Here is an 18,402-nt window from a genome sequence, read left to right as displayed (position 1 = left end):
CCGGATAAGGTTTAGACCGGATCGGAACATTGATGTCAAATTTATTTTGTGCTTTACACAGTTCATCGTACCTGGCACATGGGTAAAAACGTTACTAAATTTCTTGTCACTTCAAACTCGGTTTCTTGCTGTGACGACGTAAGCTGCTCACCGAACGTTAAATCGTCAACCGTTTCTACACACTTTGGTGCTCTTAATTCAAGTAACTGTTCGTCGTCTACATTCTGCTCTTCTAAATCGTTTTGTCCCCCGATGACGGCTAAATTAACCACGGCCTTTTTGCTGCCAATCGTTTCCTTTAAAATCATCTTCCCTGCTTGAATATTTCCTAAGCAAATTTACATGAAACAACTTTATTTTCCTATTAATATGAAGTTTATAATCGTTTGCTCCAACTTTTTGGGTAACTTGAAATAAACCCTTCCAATGCATCAATAGTTTATCATTGTCAGTCGGTAACAACACAAGAACCAGATCGTTATTCTCGAATACTCGTCGTTTCGTTTTGCGACCAAAATAATTTTTGAAGCACGCCTGCGCATTCTCCATAGCCTCCCTCGCTATTTTCAAAGTATTGTCGATTCGTTTCCATCACGTACAAATAACTGTTTTTCACTTCTTGCTCTGAAACAGTGTTGGTCCACATCTCCTTTAAGATGTGTATTCGTCCCCGCACCGTTCTTCCATACAGCAGCTTGAATGGTGAAAATCCAGTCGACTCTTGCGGCACCTCTCGATAGGCAAACAATAACGCGTTGATATAACAATGCCAGTGGTTTTGCTTTTCACAACAAAGTCGCTTCAGCATAGATTTTAACGTACCATTAAATCTATCTACTAGTCCATTACACATGGGGTGGTAAGGGGCACTATAAGTGGCGAATTTTTGAAAGACGCTCGACTTCTTCCATGCATTCTGACACAAACTGAGTTCCCATGTTACTCAATAACTCTTCTGGTATGCCAAGCCTGCTGTACATATCCAAGACCCCACAAAAATTCGACAACATTCTATCGGTCGTTTTATTTAATTTCCATGTGGCCGCCAATAATACTTTCATGTGCTATCTTTATTGTTTTTATTCGCAAAACTTTCGGCTCGACCACAATTGTTGTATCGGCTTACAGTTGTTTACGTTTGGATGCGTAAACGCACGATATAACCCCCCCCCCCCCCCCCCCGTGAAAATATTCTAACGAAGAATCTTTGCGTTGACCTTCAACAAATTTTTCTTTGCTCGCTACCGGCCGGTTGCTACTGTCTCCAACTTCTCATTTCTATCGAATTTTCTTTTCACCACAACGCCTGTACATCCAGTTTTTATTTTTCTCGCAGCGCTGATTACACACGCTACCGAACACCGGTCGTCTATCTCCATTAGGTAGCAGCACATAATTCCGATCGTTAATTTCCCTTTCATTGCTTTGATCATGTATTAAAGCTAAGCGCCCTATCTAGCAATCTTAAGCCATCTAAAATGCTTTATATGTGATAAAGTTTATCACATATAAAACATTTTCTAACAATGCAACGCTCACCTTTTGTCTTGCAATCAGTCGTTCGATGCCCAAACGACTTGCACAGGTAGCACTGTGTTTCGCTTGCCGTGTTTACACTTCTAATGTCTTTCTGTCAAATATTTTGACCGTGTGCCACCAGAAATTGGTCAGCTGCTTTGCCAACAAATTCAGTTTTTCCGGAGCTTTTTCTCATAGATACACAGATAAATCTTTCAAACTCGCTGCCACAAATTGTACATTTACTATAAGGTCGCAAACACCTTTTCAAGTTTTTTCCGTATAAGAAGTTTCCACCCATTTTTGCAAATAGTTTTGCAAACGCACTATGAACTGCTCCGAACTCCCATTAGTTTCGGGCTTTACATGTTGGAACTTTTTTCCGTAACCATCTTCGGTCAAGTCGTATCGTTTTAAAAGAACACTCTTCAGCCGATCATAATTCACGGGGTCTTTATCGGCTAACCGTGAATACACATCCAGTGCTCTTCCCTGTCAACAACGCACTCAATGATAACGCCCAATTTTCCTTTTTCCAGTCGCTGCTTGTTGTCAATTATTTAAATTTTAACAAATACCTATCCAGCTCATCTTTACCGACACCGTCCTTAAACGATAGTAACTTTGGAGTTCTTGCGCCGGATTCTTTCCCGCCGAAGCTACTTGCGGTCGCCTGCGCCAACTCTAGCTCAAATGCTTTCGTCTTTAGCTAATAATCACAGCTTTTTTTGCCACCTTTATTTCACGGACCCTTTCCTCCCGTTCAACAGCTTGCTGTTGCTGTTGTCCGACATATTCCTTTAACGTTTCGCCCTCAAGGCCAAATGGCTTTCCAGCTTCAACCAGATTGTCCGATTCACTCATTTCGTAATAACTTTACAAGACTGTTCTCTTTTCTGAGTTTTCGTAAAAAAAGTAAACAACAATATCTCCCGGACGAGCCCCCAGATGTCACGTTTAAAGGTAAATGGTGGGATCTTTTGTTAATTTAAATGTTCTAGATTACTACCAGAAAACCTTATCGCTTAAATTTTTTTACGTTGAAAATGAACATGAACGAATACCTTATTCAAATAGAATTAATACAAAATATTAATAACCGATATTAACAATATACTAGTAAAGTAAAACCAGCCTAATAGTTAAAACCTTACTAACCACAAAGAACATAATACTAGGTTCAAAAAATGTGATAATAACGCAGCCAACTATACTAGTAAGAGCCTGATACTTTGGTGAATGAAAGAGGATAAAAACGTCATATTAACTTAACCAAAACATAATTCATACTCCCATTTATAAGTCATAAGTCCCCAATTAAAATAAAAGAAACAAGGAAAATACAAGAAAGCTAACATAACCCAATTTAAGAAATAAAACAACGAAATTTGTGTCAGTTGGTTTTATAAATTTTGTGTTATTACGTTTTAAAATAGACCTAAAAATACTGAATATACAATTTTTTTTTAATTAAAACAAAAATTACATGAAATTGGTAACAATAAACTAAAATAATTATAAATTATGTTTTCGTAAAACTATAATTTTTTTTACTTATTTTTTTATAAAAATTCTAATTTTTTAACTATAAATTTTATAGAAAAAACAGGAAATATAAGAAAAAATACAAATTTTGATAAATTATTTTTGGAGCTTAAAACCCTGCACAAATTCGGAGCAAACATCAATTACATTCCTAAACTCACCAAGCTCTATGTCTCAAGTTTAATGACGGACAGATTCGACACCGCTATGGAAATCATTACCGAAATGATGTCACTGATTCAAAACCACACTCAATTGGACGCAGAACAAATTAAATCATTCGTTAATACTCTCTATGATAAAGAGAAATATCTGGAAGGAATTTTGTTTAGTGGAGTATCAGCAAATATGTTGATGGATGAAGAAGGGAATCCGAACGAAATTGTTCGAATTTTAGGTTCAAGTTTATTTGGAATAAGTTTGTGTGGTGATAAACTTAAGGAAAAGGAAAACAAGAAGAATATAATTCAACGTCACGTGGCTCCACTCATGCAGAAAATAAAAACTTTAGTTATTAACAACAAACATCTTGACGTCATCAACAAAGCTGATTGTTTACATTCGATCGGGTTTAACGAAAACTTAGTGGAAATCGATGATGCGCTACAAACCTACGAAACTGGATTGAATTTGATGGATAACGAGTTTGGATCAAATGCGAACAAACACGAAATTTACGGCCATCTTTTACGCGACATTGGTAACTATTATAAAAGTAAATCACAATACTCGGAAGCAGAAGAAAATTATCTTCAAGCAATCAAAGCTTACGAAAAAACTGAGGATGTGGACGACGAAAAAAGAAAACGGTTGATTAGTTTTTGTAATTCTGAGTTGTCTGAGATCAACGAACGACTTCAATTTTCATTTAAGAAGTAAACTAAATTCAAGTTTAAAGTTAACACCGAACCCCATTTAAGTTGTGCTAACCATTGTTCTAACAATCACCATTCTGAGTTTTCTATGACATCATATTGAGCGTTGTATTTGTTTTAACGCTACCCACTTAATACTGGTTAAACATTAACATGTTGTACCAATATTGGTTCCTATACAGGTTTAAGATATGAACTCTTGTTTAAAAACAAAATTGTAATCCTGAGTTTTGTGTTTTCTTTAATTTCTGTGCATGATTTATCAACCATTAGTAGTTAGTATATAAATGTATTTAACCAAATTGTCTTAATTACTAACGGCCACTTTGTAATTTATATGATCCTAGCTGTATTGTAACCAAAGGTGGGCACCAAATCGTTAATGCGTTAAACGTTAAATAACAAAGTTGAATTTTTTGTTAAAAGTTAACTTTTAAGTTAATTTTAAAAATCGTTTTCGGACCTGTTAACTTTCGTTAAATTGTACTTCCGTTAAATTAAGCCCGTTAACTCAATGTTTTACAAGTAAATCCATGGTAATATAAGGAATATATATGTTTAATATCACCGTTTATCGGGTTTAAACGTTGCAATTTTTAAACGATGTAAGTAATTACTATCCGGCCACTGTTATTTGGGCATTAGGCCTATGCCAGTTTTAAAAACTTCTTCTAAACCATTTTCGTCTAGTTAAAACATCGATTAAAAAAAAAACTATTTTTTTTATAAAAAAGGTAATTTCTTTGTTTGTTTTAATTAAATCTTAACGTTAACGTTCAACGATAACTTCCGTTACATTTGGTTTAATTTAACGAAAAAACGTTAGCGAAGTTACTGTTATGTGTAACGAATAACCATTTAACGAAGTTGCTTTTCGATTAACTGTGCCCACCTATGATTGTAACTTGATTAGATCTAAATTATTACCACGTGGCCACCTTGTAATTTGTGTGATCCTAGCTGTATTGTAACTTGATTAGTTGTAAATTATTACCATGTGGCCACTTTGTAATTTGTGTGATCCTAGCTGTATTGTAACTTGATTAGTTGTAAATTATTACCATGTGGCCACTTTGTAATTTGTGTGATCCTAGCTGTATTGTAACTTGATTAGTTGTAAATTATTACCATGTGGCCACTTTGTAATTTATGTGATCCTAGCTGTATTGTAACTTGATTAGTTGTAAATTATTACCATGTGGCCACTTTGTAATTTGTGTGATCCTAGCTGTATTGTAACTTGATTAGTTGTAAATTATTACCATGTGGCCACTTTGTAATTTGTGTGATCCTAGCTGTATTGTAACTTGATTAGTTGTAAATTATTACCATGTGGCCACTTTGTAATTTATGTGATCCTAGCTGTATTGTAACTTGATTAGTTGTAAATTATTACCATGTGGCCACTTTGTAATTTGTGTGATCCTAGCTGTATTGTAACTTGATTAGTTGTAAATTATTACCATGTGGCCACTTTGTAATTTATGTGATCCTAGCTGTATTGTAACTTGATTAGTTGTAAATTATTACCACGTGGCCACTTTGTAATTTATATGATCCTAGCTGTATTGTAACTTGATTAGTTGTAAATTATTACCATGTGGCCACTTTGTAATTTATGTGATCCTAGCTGTATTGTAACTTGATTAGTTGTAAATTATTACCACGTGGTCACTTTGTAATTTATATGATCCTAGCTGTATTGTAACTTGATTAGTTGTAAATTATTACCACGTGGCCATTTTGTAATTTATATGATCCTAGCTGTATTGTAAAGTAGTTAAGCAAATAAAATGTAGCGAGTGAAGAATGTCCTAATTTTATCAAAATTTAAATAGAAAGTGTAGGTTGAAGATGACTTTTAAACAACTTGCAACTTGCTTTAAACTTTTAGTTTTGTCAAATTGTTTGTTTTACATGATACAATATTTAATACTTTTTAAAATTTTTATAAATCCAAAACTTTTGACTTAGTGTAAAATAAAATGTCAAATTAATTTGAAAAATATCAAAATATAATCCAACGAGTTCCGTTTCACTTAAAAATATGAAATTATCGTTCCACCTCTCAATAGGTAAAATACACAGTAATCCAATAACTATAAGTATAACTACATTTAATGCATTTTGAAGTACCCTATATTTAATTATCAAATGTTTTATCCTTTAAATAGAAACAGGACAAGAATATTCGTCGTTTTTTTTAAATAAACAACAAATATATTGGTTGTATCACTTTGTAAAGAAGTATAAATAAGCGTATATAACTATATTGTTAAATTTTAATCGTTTTATTAAGTCAAATCGCTCTGTTTTACGAAATTTTGTATGCCTTTAATTTCATTAACTTATTAATATCCACTGTCAACAAGCGGCATAGCTTCAGAGTATGTTTAAAGTTTTATTAGTAAGTTATTAACGACATGCCCACTTTATTATTACGCTTGAACAAATGCAATGTTGGTAAGATAAAAGTAAACACGCATGATCAGCAAAAACCGCTCAACCAAAAAACTTAAAAACATTTGCAAAATATTTTAAACTTTACAACTTTAAAACTAGCAAGCGGTTATGATTAGTGCATGGGAATATAAAATAATTGGGTGAGATTAACGTTTAGGTAATGGTAACAATTGGTTATAATAATATATTGTTAAATTACCATCATTCAACAAAATGTTAATTTAAATTTAAACCTAATAAGCTATTATGTTATTAAAATTTAAGTTGTCATTGTACAAAAATGCCTATATAGCTTTAGCAGACAGAAATATCTATTAAATTAAGCTAGTGTAAAATTAGTTATCAAAGCGCTTACTGAAATTAACTATAAGCAACCATTAAAACTATTTGTTATTTCTTTAATTGTTTTTTATTGTGTTATTTTGTTAACTGTTTTATACCTACAATTTAAAAATATCTAACAAATGGTGGTTAAACGTAAATTATCACAATAATGTTTAGTATTTTGATAGTGCTGGTATACCTATATTAATTGTTGTAAAATTAAATATTAATTGATGATGGAGAATAACGAAATAACAGCAAAAGACGGCCGAAAATTTAAATACAGAAGTTTAACTACAGAAGATCGAAGTGAAATGTTGAGGTTAATATTAGAATATTTTGTTTCCAGTGAGCCGACTTTTTCGTCTACTTGGCCAAGGGAAAAGCACACTGATTTCTTAACCGATTATGTCGATGTAAGTGATGTTAGGCTATTCATTTTTGCTGTAAAAAATCGTATCCTGTAGCAAAAGTGCTACAACTCGAACCAGTATTAAGTTGTACAAAAATATGATAATGTAAATCTCTATATAAATGTACATAATGAAGGTTAATAGACGTATAGATATCTCTAATTTATAAAACATTAATCGAGCTAAAATTTTATCGTTTTCAGAGCTATCTGGGTCAAAATGTAAGTATTGGTTTATACGAAAATGACCCAAAAAAACTAATAGCTGGAATGGTTAATTCAGTTTCAACTTTAAAATCCAATCCAGTCAGACCCGTAACCTCGCCAGGATCAGCAAATGTACAAAAGGTAGCAAAAATTTACTTTCATAAATCATCTTTCAAGTGTATTTGGTGACCATGCCATAACATACTTAAAATCTTTATGTAAACAATATTACTTTTGGCATGTTTTAAATCATTAAATTGATTTTGTCATTTTTACCCGTCGCATTGTTGTAATATTAATTGTATATCGTATTTATTATTTACTTTTATCAATGCGCGAAAAACCAAAAAAAAATAAAAAAGTCATTATTTACATGCTTTAGTGACTAATTAAGACAGGGTCGGGGTAAGAAATGTTACTTAACGTTTAGGCTCTTAAGTCGGTCGTCCATCACCGAGGATTGCCGACAGCGTGGTGTAGTGGTCAGAACACTCTTTTATCATACACAAGGTCCTGGGTTTGATTCCCAATGATCTCATGCTGTGGCGCCCTTGTAAGGCGTTATAGACGATATAAACTCCTGCTGAGCCAGCACTTAATCAGCAGTATAATTATCGGGCAATTATAATTCATATAATATTCCAAACTGCCACAGGCAACTCGAGACTGGGTCAGAGTAACTGATGTTACTCTATGTTAAGTTCGCACATTCGACCATTCCACATCGAGGATAAAAATATATACAAAAAAAATGACAATTCTTACTACCTTGCTTAGCCAAAGAAATTCTACTAATTTTTGGTATATTATCAACCTGGCGATCTCGTCTAATCATTATAATGCTGATTAATTTTAAGTCTAACTAATTATTGTTAATATTTTAGATGCTTGGCAAAATGATGGACTACATTCCTCATACGATCATGGGCAACGATAAGTTTATGATGATCGAACTAAGTACGATCGAATATGAATATAGGAAGCTTGGACTAATGGGAGAACTTAGAAAAAAGTATTTTTGTTAAATATTTCTTTTACTTTCATTTTATGAACCACAAAACTTAATATATTTAACTAGTGTAAAATTTAAATAGTTTTAGATATCTAATTATTGTTTTTAAAAAAAATTTAATAAATGTTAATTAGCGGGAATCGAACCCCGGCCCTAAAAACATAAAAAATGCAACATTAAAAATTCAAAATAAATGCAGTGAACCAACAGTGGGGATTAAACTAAAGAACATATGATTATTAAAATAGTATTCTGTTGACATTTACGTTTCCACACAGAGTAATAGATTGGGCAAAACAACAAGACTGCAAATATTTGTTCGCAATATCGACCTCAAAGTTTACGCAAACAATCAACACAAAACTCGGCTTTATGACGTTAAAATCAATCAGGTATGACGAATATGAAGATGACGTCACGGGGAAAAAGGTTTTTCTTAACGTTGCTCAACCACATCAAGAAGCAAAATTGATGAGCATTCATGTTTAAAATAAAATTAACAAAGTTTCAGTTTTACATATTAACCTACATTATATCATTTCAAATTGTGCTACTTCATTACTAATAAATATTTGAATCTAATAAATCTAAATTCGAATTATTGATTTTTGGTGACCATGCCATAATATACTATAAAATCTTTATGTAAACATTAATACTTAAAATATATAAAATCTTTATGTAAACATTAATACTTTTGGCATGTTTTAAATCATGAAATTGATTTTGTCATTTTTTCCCGTCGCATTGTTGTAATATTAATTGTATATCGTATTTATTATTTACTTTTATCAATGCGCGAAAAACCAAAATAAAAAAAAATAAAAAACAATCAAAAAAAATTATTAAGTTGTGTAAAGTGTTTTAAATAATAAGACTAAACAAATAAACCTGCCCAATATTTCAGATTTTTAAAGGTCAATAAATTCGTATCTCGAAAAAGTTGGATTTTAGTTAAATAATTAACTACACGTTTAATTTGGTATTTAAGATATAATATCTTTTCTGTGTGGCCTTTTTTCAATAGATCCACATAAAATTACTTTAATATTTAAATAAATGGATCGATTTTGGTGTTAATTTAAAAGAAAAATTGTTATTAATTTGATAACAACTTTTAGTGTAACCTTATTTATTACACGCATTAATTGCTTTTAGCTATAACTTGTTTATCAAATTTACTGTTTCTATTTTACAACTCTTTTTATGTAGAAACTTTGAACTTGTTTTTCCAGGAATTTAGTAACATATTTTAAACCCGGGCAAATTAATCGATTAAACGAACACTTAACAGGAAATTAAACAAACACTTAACAGGAAATTAAACAAACACTTAACAGGAAATTAAACAAACTCTTAACAGGACCCGTTTAAATATTAACAACCTTTCTGAAATCATGTTTAAAGCCAGTCAAATATAAGGTGTAATAGAAGTAGCACCAACAGAGCATTTCAAGTAATTTCAAGATGAAAAATTTTAAAGAACATTTTTCAACAGTATCAATTCCAACTTTAAATTCAATTTAAGATAAATTAAAACTGATTTAAATCTTAATCAGGTGTATGAAAGCAATCTGCGCACGTCAATGTTTTTGTTGTCAATAAGTGAACGGATATACAAAGGTTAATAGGTTTGTTAAGGTCAAATTCATGGTTAAAGTGTTTACGCCCCTGGTTAACAAAAACTCAATTGTTTAAAACAGATTTTGTGGTTAGCAAAGATAGGTGTTTTTTTACACTGTAATTGTTTAGCATTACGTTTAAATATAACGATGTAATTTACATTTGTAAATAATTCTGGCTGATCTAAAAAAGTTTGTTATACGTTTTATATTTTAAGTAGGTTTGAGAAATTAAATTTAATAATAGTTAGGAATGGTGATAGAGAATAACAAAATAACAGCGAAAGATGGTCGAAAATTCAAATACAGAAGTCTAACTACAGAAGATCGAAGTGAAGTGTTAAGGTTACTTTTTGAAAATTTCGCACCAACCGAACCTTTATTAGAATTAACTTGGCCAGAAGAAAAATCCACTCAAATTTTGACTGAATTTGTTGATGTAGGTTACAATGCTAAACTTTTAAATTGTTTAATCTATATTCGGTTAAAATTATCAATATATATTTTTTTCAAGTTTTAATAATCCTTAGTGATTAATTGAACCGGCAGCGTGGTGTAGTGGTAAGAACATTTGCTACACCACACATGAGGTCGTGGGTTCAATCCCCACTGATCTCATGCTGTAGCGCCCTTGAGTAAGGCGTTATAAACGATATAAACTCCTGCTGAGCCACCACTTAATCAGCAGTATAATTATCGGGCAAATATAATCTATAATATCACAAACCGCCACAGACAAGACTGGGTCGGAGTAACTGATGTTACTTAATGTTTAAGTCGCGCATTTGATTTTCCCACATCGAGGATAAAGATATACAAGAAAAATAATAATTAAATTTTAAAGCAAATTCTATAGTATGTAAAATAAAAAATGACCAAATCAATTTCGTAGTCTAAAATAAAACATAGTTAGTTTTGTACGCATATTTTTTTAAGTATGTTAAAAAGAAAAAAAAATATGATCGTCCCATCAATATGTATAACAACTTTTTATTAAAGGGTAAAGACTTTAGCCCTACTTTTTATACATCATTGTTTTTATATTTTTTATAGAACTACCTTGGTCAAAATGTTAGTGTTGGATCATACGACAATGATCCTAAAAAGTTATTTGCTGTAATGCTTTTATCGATCTCCACTATAAAAATCAAACCCTTTTCACTTTATACAACACCAGGTTCGGCAAACATTCAAAGAGTAAGTTTGACTTTTTTGAATTCATCTACTTATTTATTTTTACAATTATTAAAAAAACAGGCCTGGACCACTAGATAGGTTGTTTTTACATCAATCCTAGACTAGCTAATAAGGTGTCTTGTTAAGTTATTTGTAAATAATACTAAAAAAATAACAAAACTTATTATATACGTTTAAAAACATGGTCATTCAATGCTTGATTTTTTGCCTATTTTCTTATCATTCAGTTAGCAACTATATACAGTTGTTTTTTTGTAATATTCGTTATTTTTTTATTTAATTACCCTCAAAATGGCCTTTAAGTCATTAAAATCGGTAAGTTTTTTAACACTAAGTAAAAATTTAACAGTTGAATAAATTTATGATGAATTGTGTTCCGAACTCAATAATTGGCAACAATAAATTTATGACCATCGAAATAAGTACGATCGAATGTGAATATAGACAACTTGGAATAATGGGAGAACTAAGAAAAGGGTAATTACACTTATACTCTACAAGGTAACCTCTAAACTTAAAAAATTAAGACTTTTGTAACTAGAATTACATTTTATTAAACTTGTCCTCGATGTGAGAAGGTCAACTTTACGGCCTAAACTAACATTTGTTACTCAGACCTAGAATGTTTATTAAATTTTGGATATGCATACCGTCTCACTATTTATGGCCTTATTTCAGAGCACTTTAAAAGTTGGTGGTGGGGATTGAACCTATGACCCTAGTTGTAAAACAAAGTACCTGCAGGCAAATATTGACTTTATTAACCCACATTTTACAGGATAATAGATTGGGCAAAACATCATGATTGTAAATTTCTGGTGAGCTTATCTTCTTCAAAATATACCCAAGCTATTAACACAAAACTCGGCTTTGTGACGTTGAAATCAATCAAGTATGACGAATACGTTGATGACGTCACGGGGGAAAAACCGTTTGTGAAAGTGGCCCCACCACATGAAGAAGCAAAGTTAATGTGTTTAACTTTAAAATCGTAATAGTTAATTAAAATTAAGTAAAACTGTTAAATACTTTTTTCTAAAAGCATGTTAAAATACTTATTTCCTAGAAGCATTGTAGTTGCTAATAAATTATGAAAAACATTGTTTTTTCTTTTCAAATTATTAAGTTTAAAAAACACATTTCTAAATTTAGAGTCGTTTAAAGGTTCCTTTTTTGTTATTTAAACCAATTTTTACTACATTTACCAATGAAAAAAAAACATTTAAAAAAGAACCCGATACAATTTACTAAATTCTAAAAATTTCCATTTTTAAACCGTACGATTTTCCGTCATCTTACTTCGTCACTGTGATTACTTCACTTTTTAACCCAAGCTTTATTTCATATGCTATAAGAAAGCTTGACCTTAGCCGCCAGTGCAATTACAAACTTACCTAAATTTTTATCCAAACGTTTTCTCTGTAACTTTACCCAATTTTATAACCCCGTATCTAAGTTATATATAACACAAGTGAGCTAGTGACATTGTAGTCATAGATAACTTTAGAAAAGATCTTTGCGATACCAAATTATTATGTTTTGATGACTTATTAATTTATGACCAATATGTTTTTAAGTAAAAAGGTCGCACAAGCTAATTTTTTTGTTAAATATCCAAATTTTAATTACTACCCACGTATAAACTCAACTTTTTTAATGATAATGTATTGTATAATGTAGTCTTAATATATATTTATAATTTTATTTATAGAGACACAAATATATTTGTGTGCGTTTTTACTAATAAATCAATTTTGTCAACTTAAATTTCACAACGCCATGCACTTACTTCCTTTAACACGTCAGTTTTCCCGGCGTGATTCATCAAACAAACATACCGTTTGTAGGTTCTGATTCAATTTTAAGATTTCTTAAAGAACTCTTAAAACCAAATTAAAACTTTAAAAAATTGTGAATAGCAAAGATTAAATGATTTATTGCACTGCGAGACTATGAACGATTTATTTTAAATTTGTAGATTATTTTTAGCAGATATAATAAAATTTGTTATACTTTTTATATTTTTAGTAAGTCTAAGAATTTCAACAAATTGAATAATAAAGTTAGAATTAATGATGGAAAATAACGAAATAACAGCAAAAGATGGCCGAAAATTTAGATACAGAAGTCTAACTACAGAAGATCGAAGTGAAGTGTTAAGGTTAATATTTGAATATTTTGTTTCCAGTGAGCCGACTTTTTCGTCTACTTGGCCAGAAGAAAAACACACCCAATTATTAACTGAATTTGTCGATGTAAGTTCTGTTACTAAATCTTTAAATTTTAAAACTTTAAATTTGGTTTTGTGATTTATTATTAAATTTTTAAAGCAAATAATATATTTTGTAAACTAGAAAAAAATCACCAAACTAATTTTGTAGTCTAAGCCAAAACATTGTTGTTGGTTTTATACACATGGTTTTTCAAATATGACGTAAAGAAATTTATGGTTTCTATTATTTTTATTACAACTTTTTTACAGGTTAACAACAGCAATTCCTACTTTTAATAGAACACCGTTATTATGTTTTCTTACAGAAATACCTTAGGCAAAACGTCAGTGTTGGATTGTACAACAATGATCCAGAAAAACTAATCGCTGTAACGCTTTTATCTATCTCCACTTTGAAAAGCAAACCCTTCTCACTTTGTACAACACTTGGTTCAGCAAACATTCTAAGAGTAAGTTACATTCATACTTTTCAACTAATTTATTTTCTTTTTTTTTGTATATATCTTTATTCTTGATGTGGGAAAGTCGAATGCGCGACTTAAACATAGAGTAACAACTGTTACTCTGACCCAGTCTCGAGTTGCCTATGCCAGTTTGGGATATTACAGATTATAATTGCCCAATAATTAAGCTGCTGATTAAGTGCTGGCTCAGCAGGAGTTTACACCGTCTATAGCGCCTTACTCAAGGGCGCTACAACATGACCTCAGTGGGGATTGAACCCACGACCTCATGAGCGGTGTAGCAAGTGTTCTTACCACTACACTACGCTTATCACAAAAATTAAAAAAAAAAACAGACTCTACCACGTATTAGTTTTTTGATTTTAAAACACAATTCTAGTAAGGTAAATAAGCAAAATATAGTCCTGAGTATTTTAAGACACCGTTACCTATTATTTGCCTATTATAAGCAAATTTTGGTTTTAAACAACTATTCATTTTTGACAGATGATAAAATTGAATATGGATTTTGTCCCTAATTCAATAATTGGCAACAATAAATTCATGATGATCGAAATATGTTCGATTCAAGATGAATTTAGACAACTTGGAATAATGAGCCAACTTACTAGAAGGTAATCAAAATGTGGCTGGCTATATTTTAGTTTAGATTTTCTAAAAAAATAATTGTTGTTATTTAGGCCTTGTTAACGTGAAAAGGTAACATAGAGTAGCATTTGTTCTCCCGACCTAGTTTTAACTTGTTGGACCTATTGTAATATAACCAAGTGTTTTAACGCCTAAAACACATTGCAACTAATTTTTAGTATTAAATTTTTAAACCACATTTTACAGAATAATAGATTTGGCAAAACTTTATGAATGCAAATTTTTAACATCTTTGTGTACTTCGAAGTATACCCAAGCTATTACTACAAAACTCGGCTTTGTGACGTTGAAATCAATCAAGTATGACGAATACGTTGATGACGTCACAGGGGAAAAACCGTTTCTGAAAGTTGCCCCACCACATGAAAAAGCAATGTTAATGTGTCTTGCTTTGTAAAGTAATTTGATGATGGAATCATAATAACCAACAGAATTATGCAATAAGAGTTTTAATTACTAAATGATAATGCATCACATGTTTTTACATAAACAAAGTTAGTTAATAAAATATTAACTAGACCTAATTAATAATTAAAATATGGTCCGAATCATGGTGTTTCATAGTGTTACTATATATACAGATAAACTTAAATTCTATCATAAGTAATGTTTTAAGGGTATATCGTAGTTAATGTGCTAGTATATTCTGTAGTGTTATATTATACCCTTTTGCGACGTTTTTATTAATGAATTTAAGTTTGTCAAATTTTATTTTACCATTCGACCCGTTCTCTTTTTGACCAGTCAATTTTTTCGACGTAATTAATCAATTAAACATATGTTTAATAAAGCCTGTGTAAACAAGCAGACTTCCTAAAGTTCTGTTTAAAGCCAGGCGGGAATTTAAAATATCGGATGTCGTAGAAAAGGCGCTAACGGAAAAAGTCAAAACATTTCAAGAAACTTTAAAGAAATTTCATAGACAGTATCAATTATCAAATTTCATTTCAAATTAGTATAAAAATTAAGGGATCACGTTAACTGTCCGTAACTCAACAAAAAAAGTTACATTCTCAAAACCAGTGAATTTAGGAGTTACGTAATATTTACGAGATAGCTCTCTCGCAATGTAGCCTATGCGAATAATTAATAAACATTAGCTATAAATTACTACATTTTAGTGTAATATAATTTAATTAAACTGTAATATAGTTTAATTAAACAGCCGTTTCATTTTCCGGTTCCTTCATTTTCCGTTTCTTCATTTTCCGTTCCTTTATTTTCCGTTCCTTCATTTTTCATTCCCTCATTTTCAGTCGACCCGTTTGCGACTTTTTTTGCGACTTTACTAAACACCGACGGTTGTTTTGCAGACATCATCTTAGTCTTCAAATTTATATACCCTTACCCCAACCCTATCTAAGTTTGTCAGAGAACCACACAAAACGAAAAAGGCGTTGCGTAGAAGAGTTACGTACAAGCTACGAGTAAATTTGGGAGGTACGTAGTGTTTATCAGTTTTGTCTGGGTACGGACAGTTAACGTGAACCAAATTAAGAGTATAAAAAATGAAGAATGACGAAATAACAGCAAAAGATGGCCGAAAATTCAAGTACAGAAGTCTTACTGCAGAAGATAATAGTGAAGTGTTGAGGTTAATGTCGGAATATTTTGCTTCAAGCGAGCCTACTTTATCGTGCACGTGGCCGGAAGAAACACATAACCAATATTTAACTGAACATATTGACGTAAGTGCTATTGCTAAACCTTTTCTTGTACAACTCCATAATGAGTTTAAATATTCCATATAAGTATTTAATATTTAAATTACAAAGGCTGATTTAATATTTAAATTACAAAGCTAATAATATAGTTTGTAAAATAAAAAAAAATGACCAATTTCATCATTGTTATACTTTCTTACAGAGTTATCTCGGTCAAAATGTAAGTGTTGGATTATACAACAACAATCCAAAAAAACTAATTGCTGCGATGGTTTTATATATCTCAACTTTAGAAAGCAAAACTTTCTCCTTTTATACAACGCCAGGGTCGTCGAATGTCCAAAAAGTAGGTTTAAATCTTATTTATCCACAATTTTGTTTTACAATTATTTAAAAACAAGCGTACACCACTTAATGCTTGTCTTTTGAAACTTTTAATACATTTTATTGAACTATTAATAACACATCTATACGAATAGTAACATTTGTTTTTGTTACACCAACCCAGTCTTGAATTGTCTTTAGCAGTTTAGGTATTCGTATTATAGAATAAAAACTATAACAGCTTACTTAACAGCAATATGAAATCAGTGGGAATCAAATCTTGAACCTCGTGTAGTAAAGTCAAGTGTTCTAACCACTGCATCACTGTCAAGTTTTTAACAATTATTAAAAACCCTTTAACAGTTCGATAAATTCATGATGGGTTATGTTCCAAATTCGATAGTTGGCAACAATAAATTTATGATGATCGAAATGACTACGATCGAAAATGAATATAGACAACTAGGTATAATGGGAGAGCTTAGAAAAAGGTAATATCTTATAACTTATCCTTAAAAAGGTAATATCTTATAACTTATCCTTAACATAGTTACCTTTTAATTTTATGATTTAAGGTTAAAGTAACTACAGTTAGTTGCTTTTGTAATATTTTTTATTCACCATTGATGTGAAAGCGCTGACTTTACAGCCTAAACTGTAAAAAGTTTTTTTTCTCGAGTTAACTTGGACAGTTTGGAATACTATTGAAAATTTTCGCCCTGTTTTTTGATTTGGGGTTAGCGAAATGTTTGCTGTTTGTATCGCCTTGCTTAAGAGGCACTACAGCCTGAAAGCAGTTGGCAACAAACCTCATCCCTAAAATAGTAAAGCTAAAAAACCAAACCCCTAAACCATGCTGTCAGTAACTACTTATTTCTTTAAATACATTTTACAGGATAATAGATTGGGCAAAACATCATGATTGCAAATTTCTGGTGAGCTTATCTAATTCAAAATATACCCAAGCTATTAACACAAAACTCGGCTTTGTGACGTTGAAATCAATCAAGTATGACGAATACGTTGATGACATCACAGGGGAAAAACCGTTTCTGAAAGTTGCCCCACCACATGAAGAAGCAAAGTTAATGTGTTTAACTTTGTAATTTCAGTTTATCAGAATTAAGTATTTGAAGTACTACACTACCTCATAGCAGCATTGTGTTGGCAAAATAATTTATGTAGAACATATTTTTAAAATCTAAAAATTAGGTTTAAGAAAGACTTTTGTTTTAAAGACTTATTCTTATATGACTGACATTTTTCTTTTAAACTAAGGTTTCAAGGGCGTTTTCTTAAACATTTACCGATGCATGAAACTCTAGTTAAAAGACACAAAATAGGTATGGCAATATGGGGTTAAATATATTGGGTTTGGTGACCATGCCATAACATACTTGAAATCTTTATATAAACATTAATACTTTTGGCATGTTTTAAATCATTAAATTAATTTTGTCATTTTTTTCGTCGCATTGTTGTAATATTAATTGTATATCGTATTTATTATTTACTTTTATCAATGTGCGCAAAACCAAAATAAAAAAAAATTGGATTTTTGACTATGTAGACTTCTGACATTGAAACTTAAACACAAAATCTTAGCAAGTTAGAACTTTAATTTACAAATTCCTTTTACTATCTCTAGCACAACCTTTAATTTTAAATTAATTTCAATTTAGCAGAACCAAGTTTATGTTAAGTTGAGTCTTTTAAAACTTATTCTGCCCTAGCACAAAATACTTCAAGATAGATTCAACTCTTCCAATGCAAACACCTATTCATTAAAAATATTAAATACAAGATTTTAAACTTCGTTTATATCATACTTTTAAATCAACTAGAAATAATATAACTGGACAGGCCATACGTAATGCTTTTTTATAACATAATC

The 18,402-nt window shown here is 31.0% G+C and overlaps 4 protein-coding genes across 4 annotated transcripts; all 4 read left to right on the top strand.

Moving 5' to 3' along the window:
- The first annotated feature begins 6,906 nt into the window (after positions 1 to 6,906).
- Positions 6,907 to 9,161, top strand: LOC145751067 (uncharacterized). Its single transcript, XM_082567146.1, has 4 exons — positions 6,907 to 7,141; positions 7,342 to 7,485; positions 8,229 to 8,356; positions 8,635 to 9,161. The coding sequence occupies exons 1-4, from the start codon at positions 6,959 to 6,961 to the stop codon at positions 8,843 to 8,845; spliced, it is 666 nt and encodes a 221-aa protein (XP_082423272.1). The 5' UTR covers positions 6,907 to 6,958; the 3' UTR covers positions 8,846 to 9,161.
- A 1,070-nt stretch (positions 9,162 to 10,231) lies between these two features.
- On the top strand, positions 10,232 to 12,170 carry LOC145750969 (uncharacterized). Its single transcript, XM_082567039.1, has 4 exons — positions 10,232 to 10,417; positions 11,032 to 11,175; positions 11,525 to 11,652; positions 11,954 to 12,170. Exons 1-4 carry the CDS (start codon positions 10,232 to 10,234, stop codon positions 12,168 to 12,170), a joined length of 675 nt encoding a protein of 224 aa, XP_082423165.1.
- Positions 12,171 to 13,250: 1,080 nt separating this feature from the next.
- On the top strand, positions 13,251 to 14,917 carry LOC145750968 (uncharacterized). Its single transcript, XM_082567038.1, has 4 exons — positions 13,251 to 13,430; positions 13,714 to 13,857; positions 14,359 to 14,486; positions 14,707 to 14,917. The coding sequence occupies exons 1-4, from the start codon at positions 13,251 to 13,253 to the stop codon at positions 14,915 to 14,917; spliced, it is 663 nt and encodes a 220-aa protein (XP_082423164.1).
- A 1,111-nt stretch (positions 14,918 to 16,028) lies between these two features.
- On the top strand, positions 16,029 to 17,614 carry LOC145750967 (uncharacterized). Its single transcript, XM_082567037.1, has 4 exons — positions 16,029 to 16,208; positions 16,387 to 16,530; positions 16,872 to 16,999; positions 17,404 to 17,614. The coding sequence occupies exons 1-4, from the start codon at positions 16,029 to 16,031 to the stop codon at positions 17,612 to 17,614; spliced, it is 663 nt and encodes a 220-aa protein (XP_082423163.1).
- The last annotated feature ends 788 nt before the right edge of the window (positions 17,615 to 18,402 follow it).

This window comes from Corella eumyota, chromosome 4, assembly GCF_963082875.1.
Source record: "Corella eumyota chromosome 4, kaCorEumy4.1, whole genome shotgun sequence".
NCBI lineage: Eukaryota > Metazoa > Chordata > Ascidiacea > Phlebobranchia > Corellidae > Corella > Corella eumyota.
Note: the sequence above shows the minus strand (reverse complement) of the source record. Positions and strands in the feature narration are given on the sequence as shown.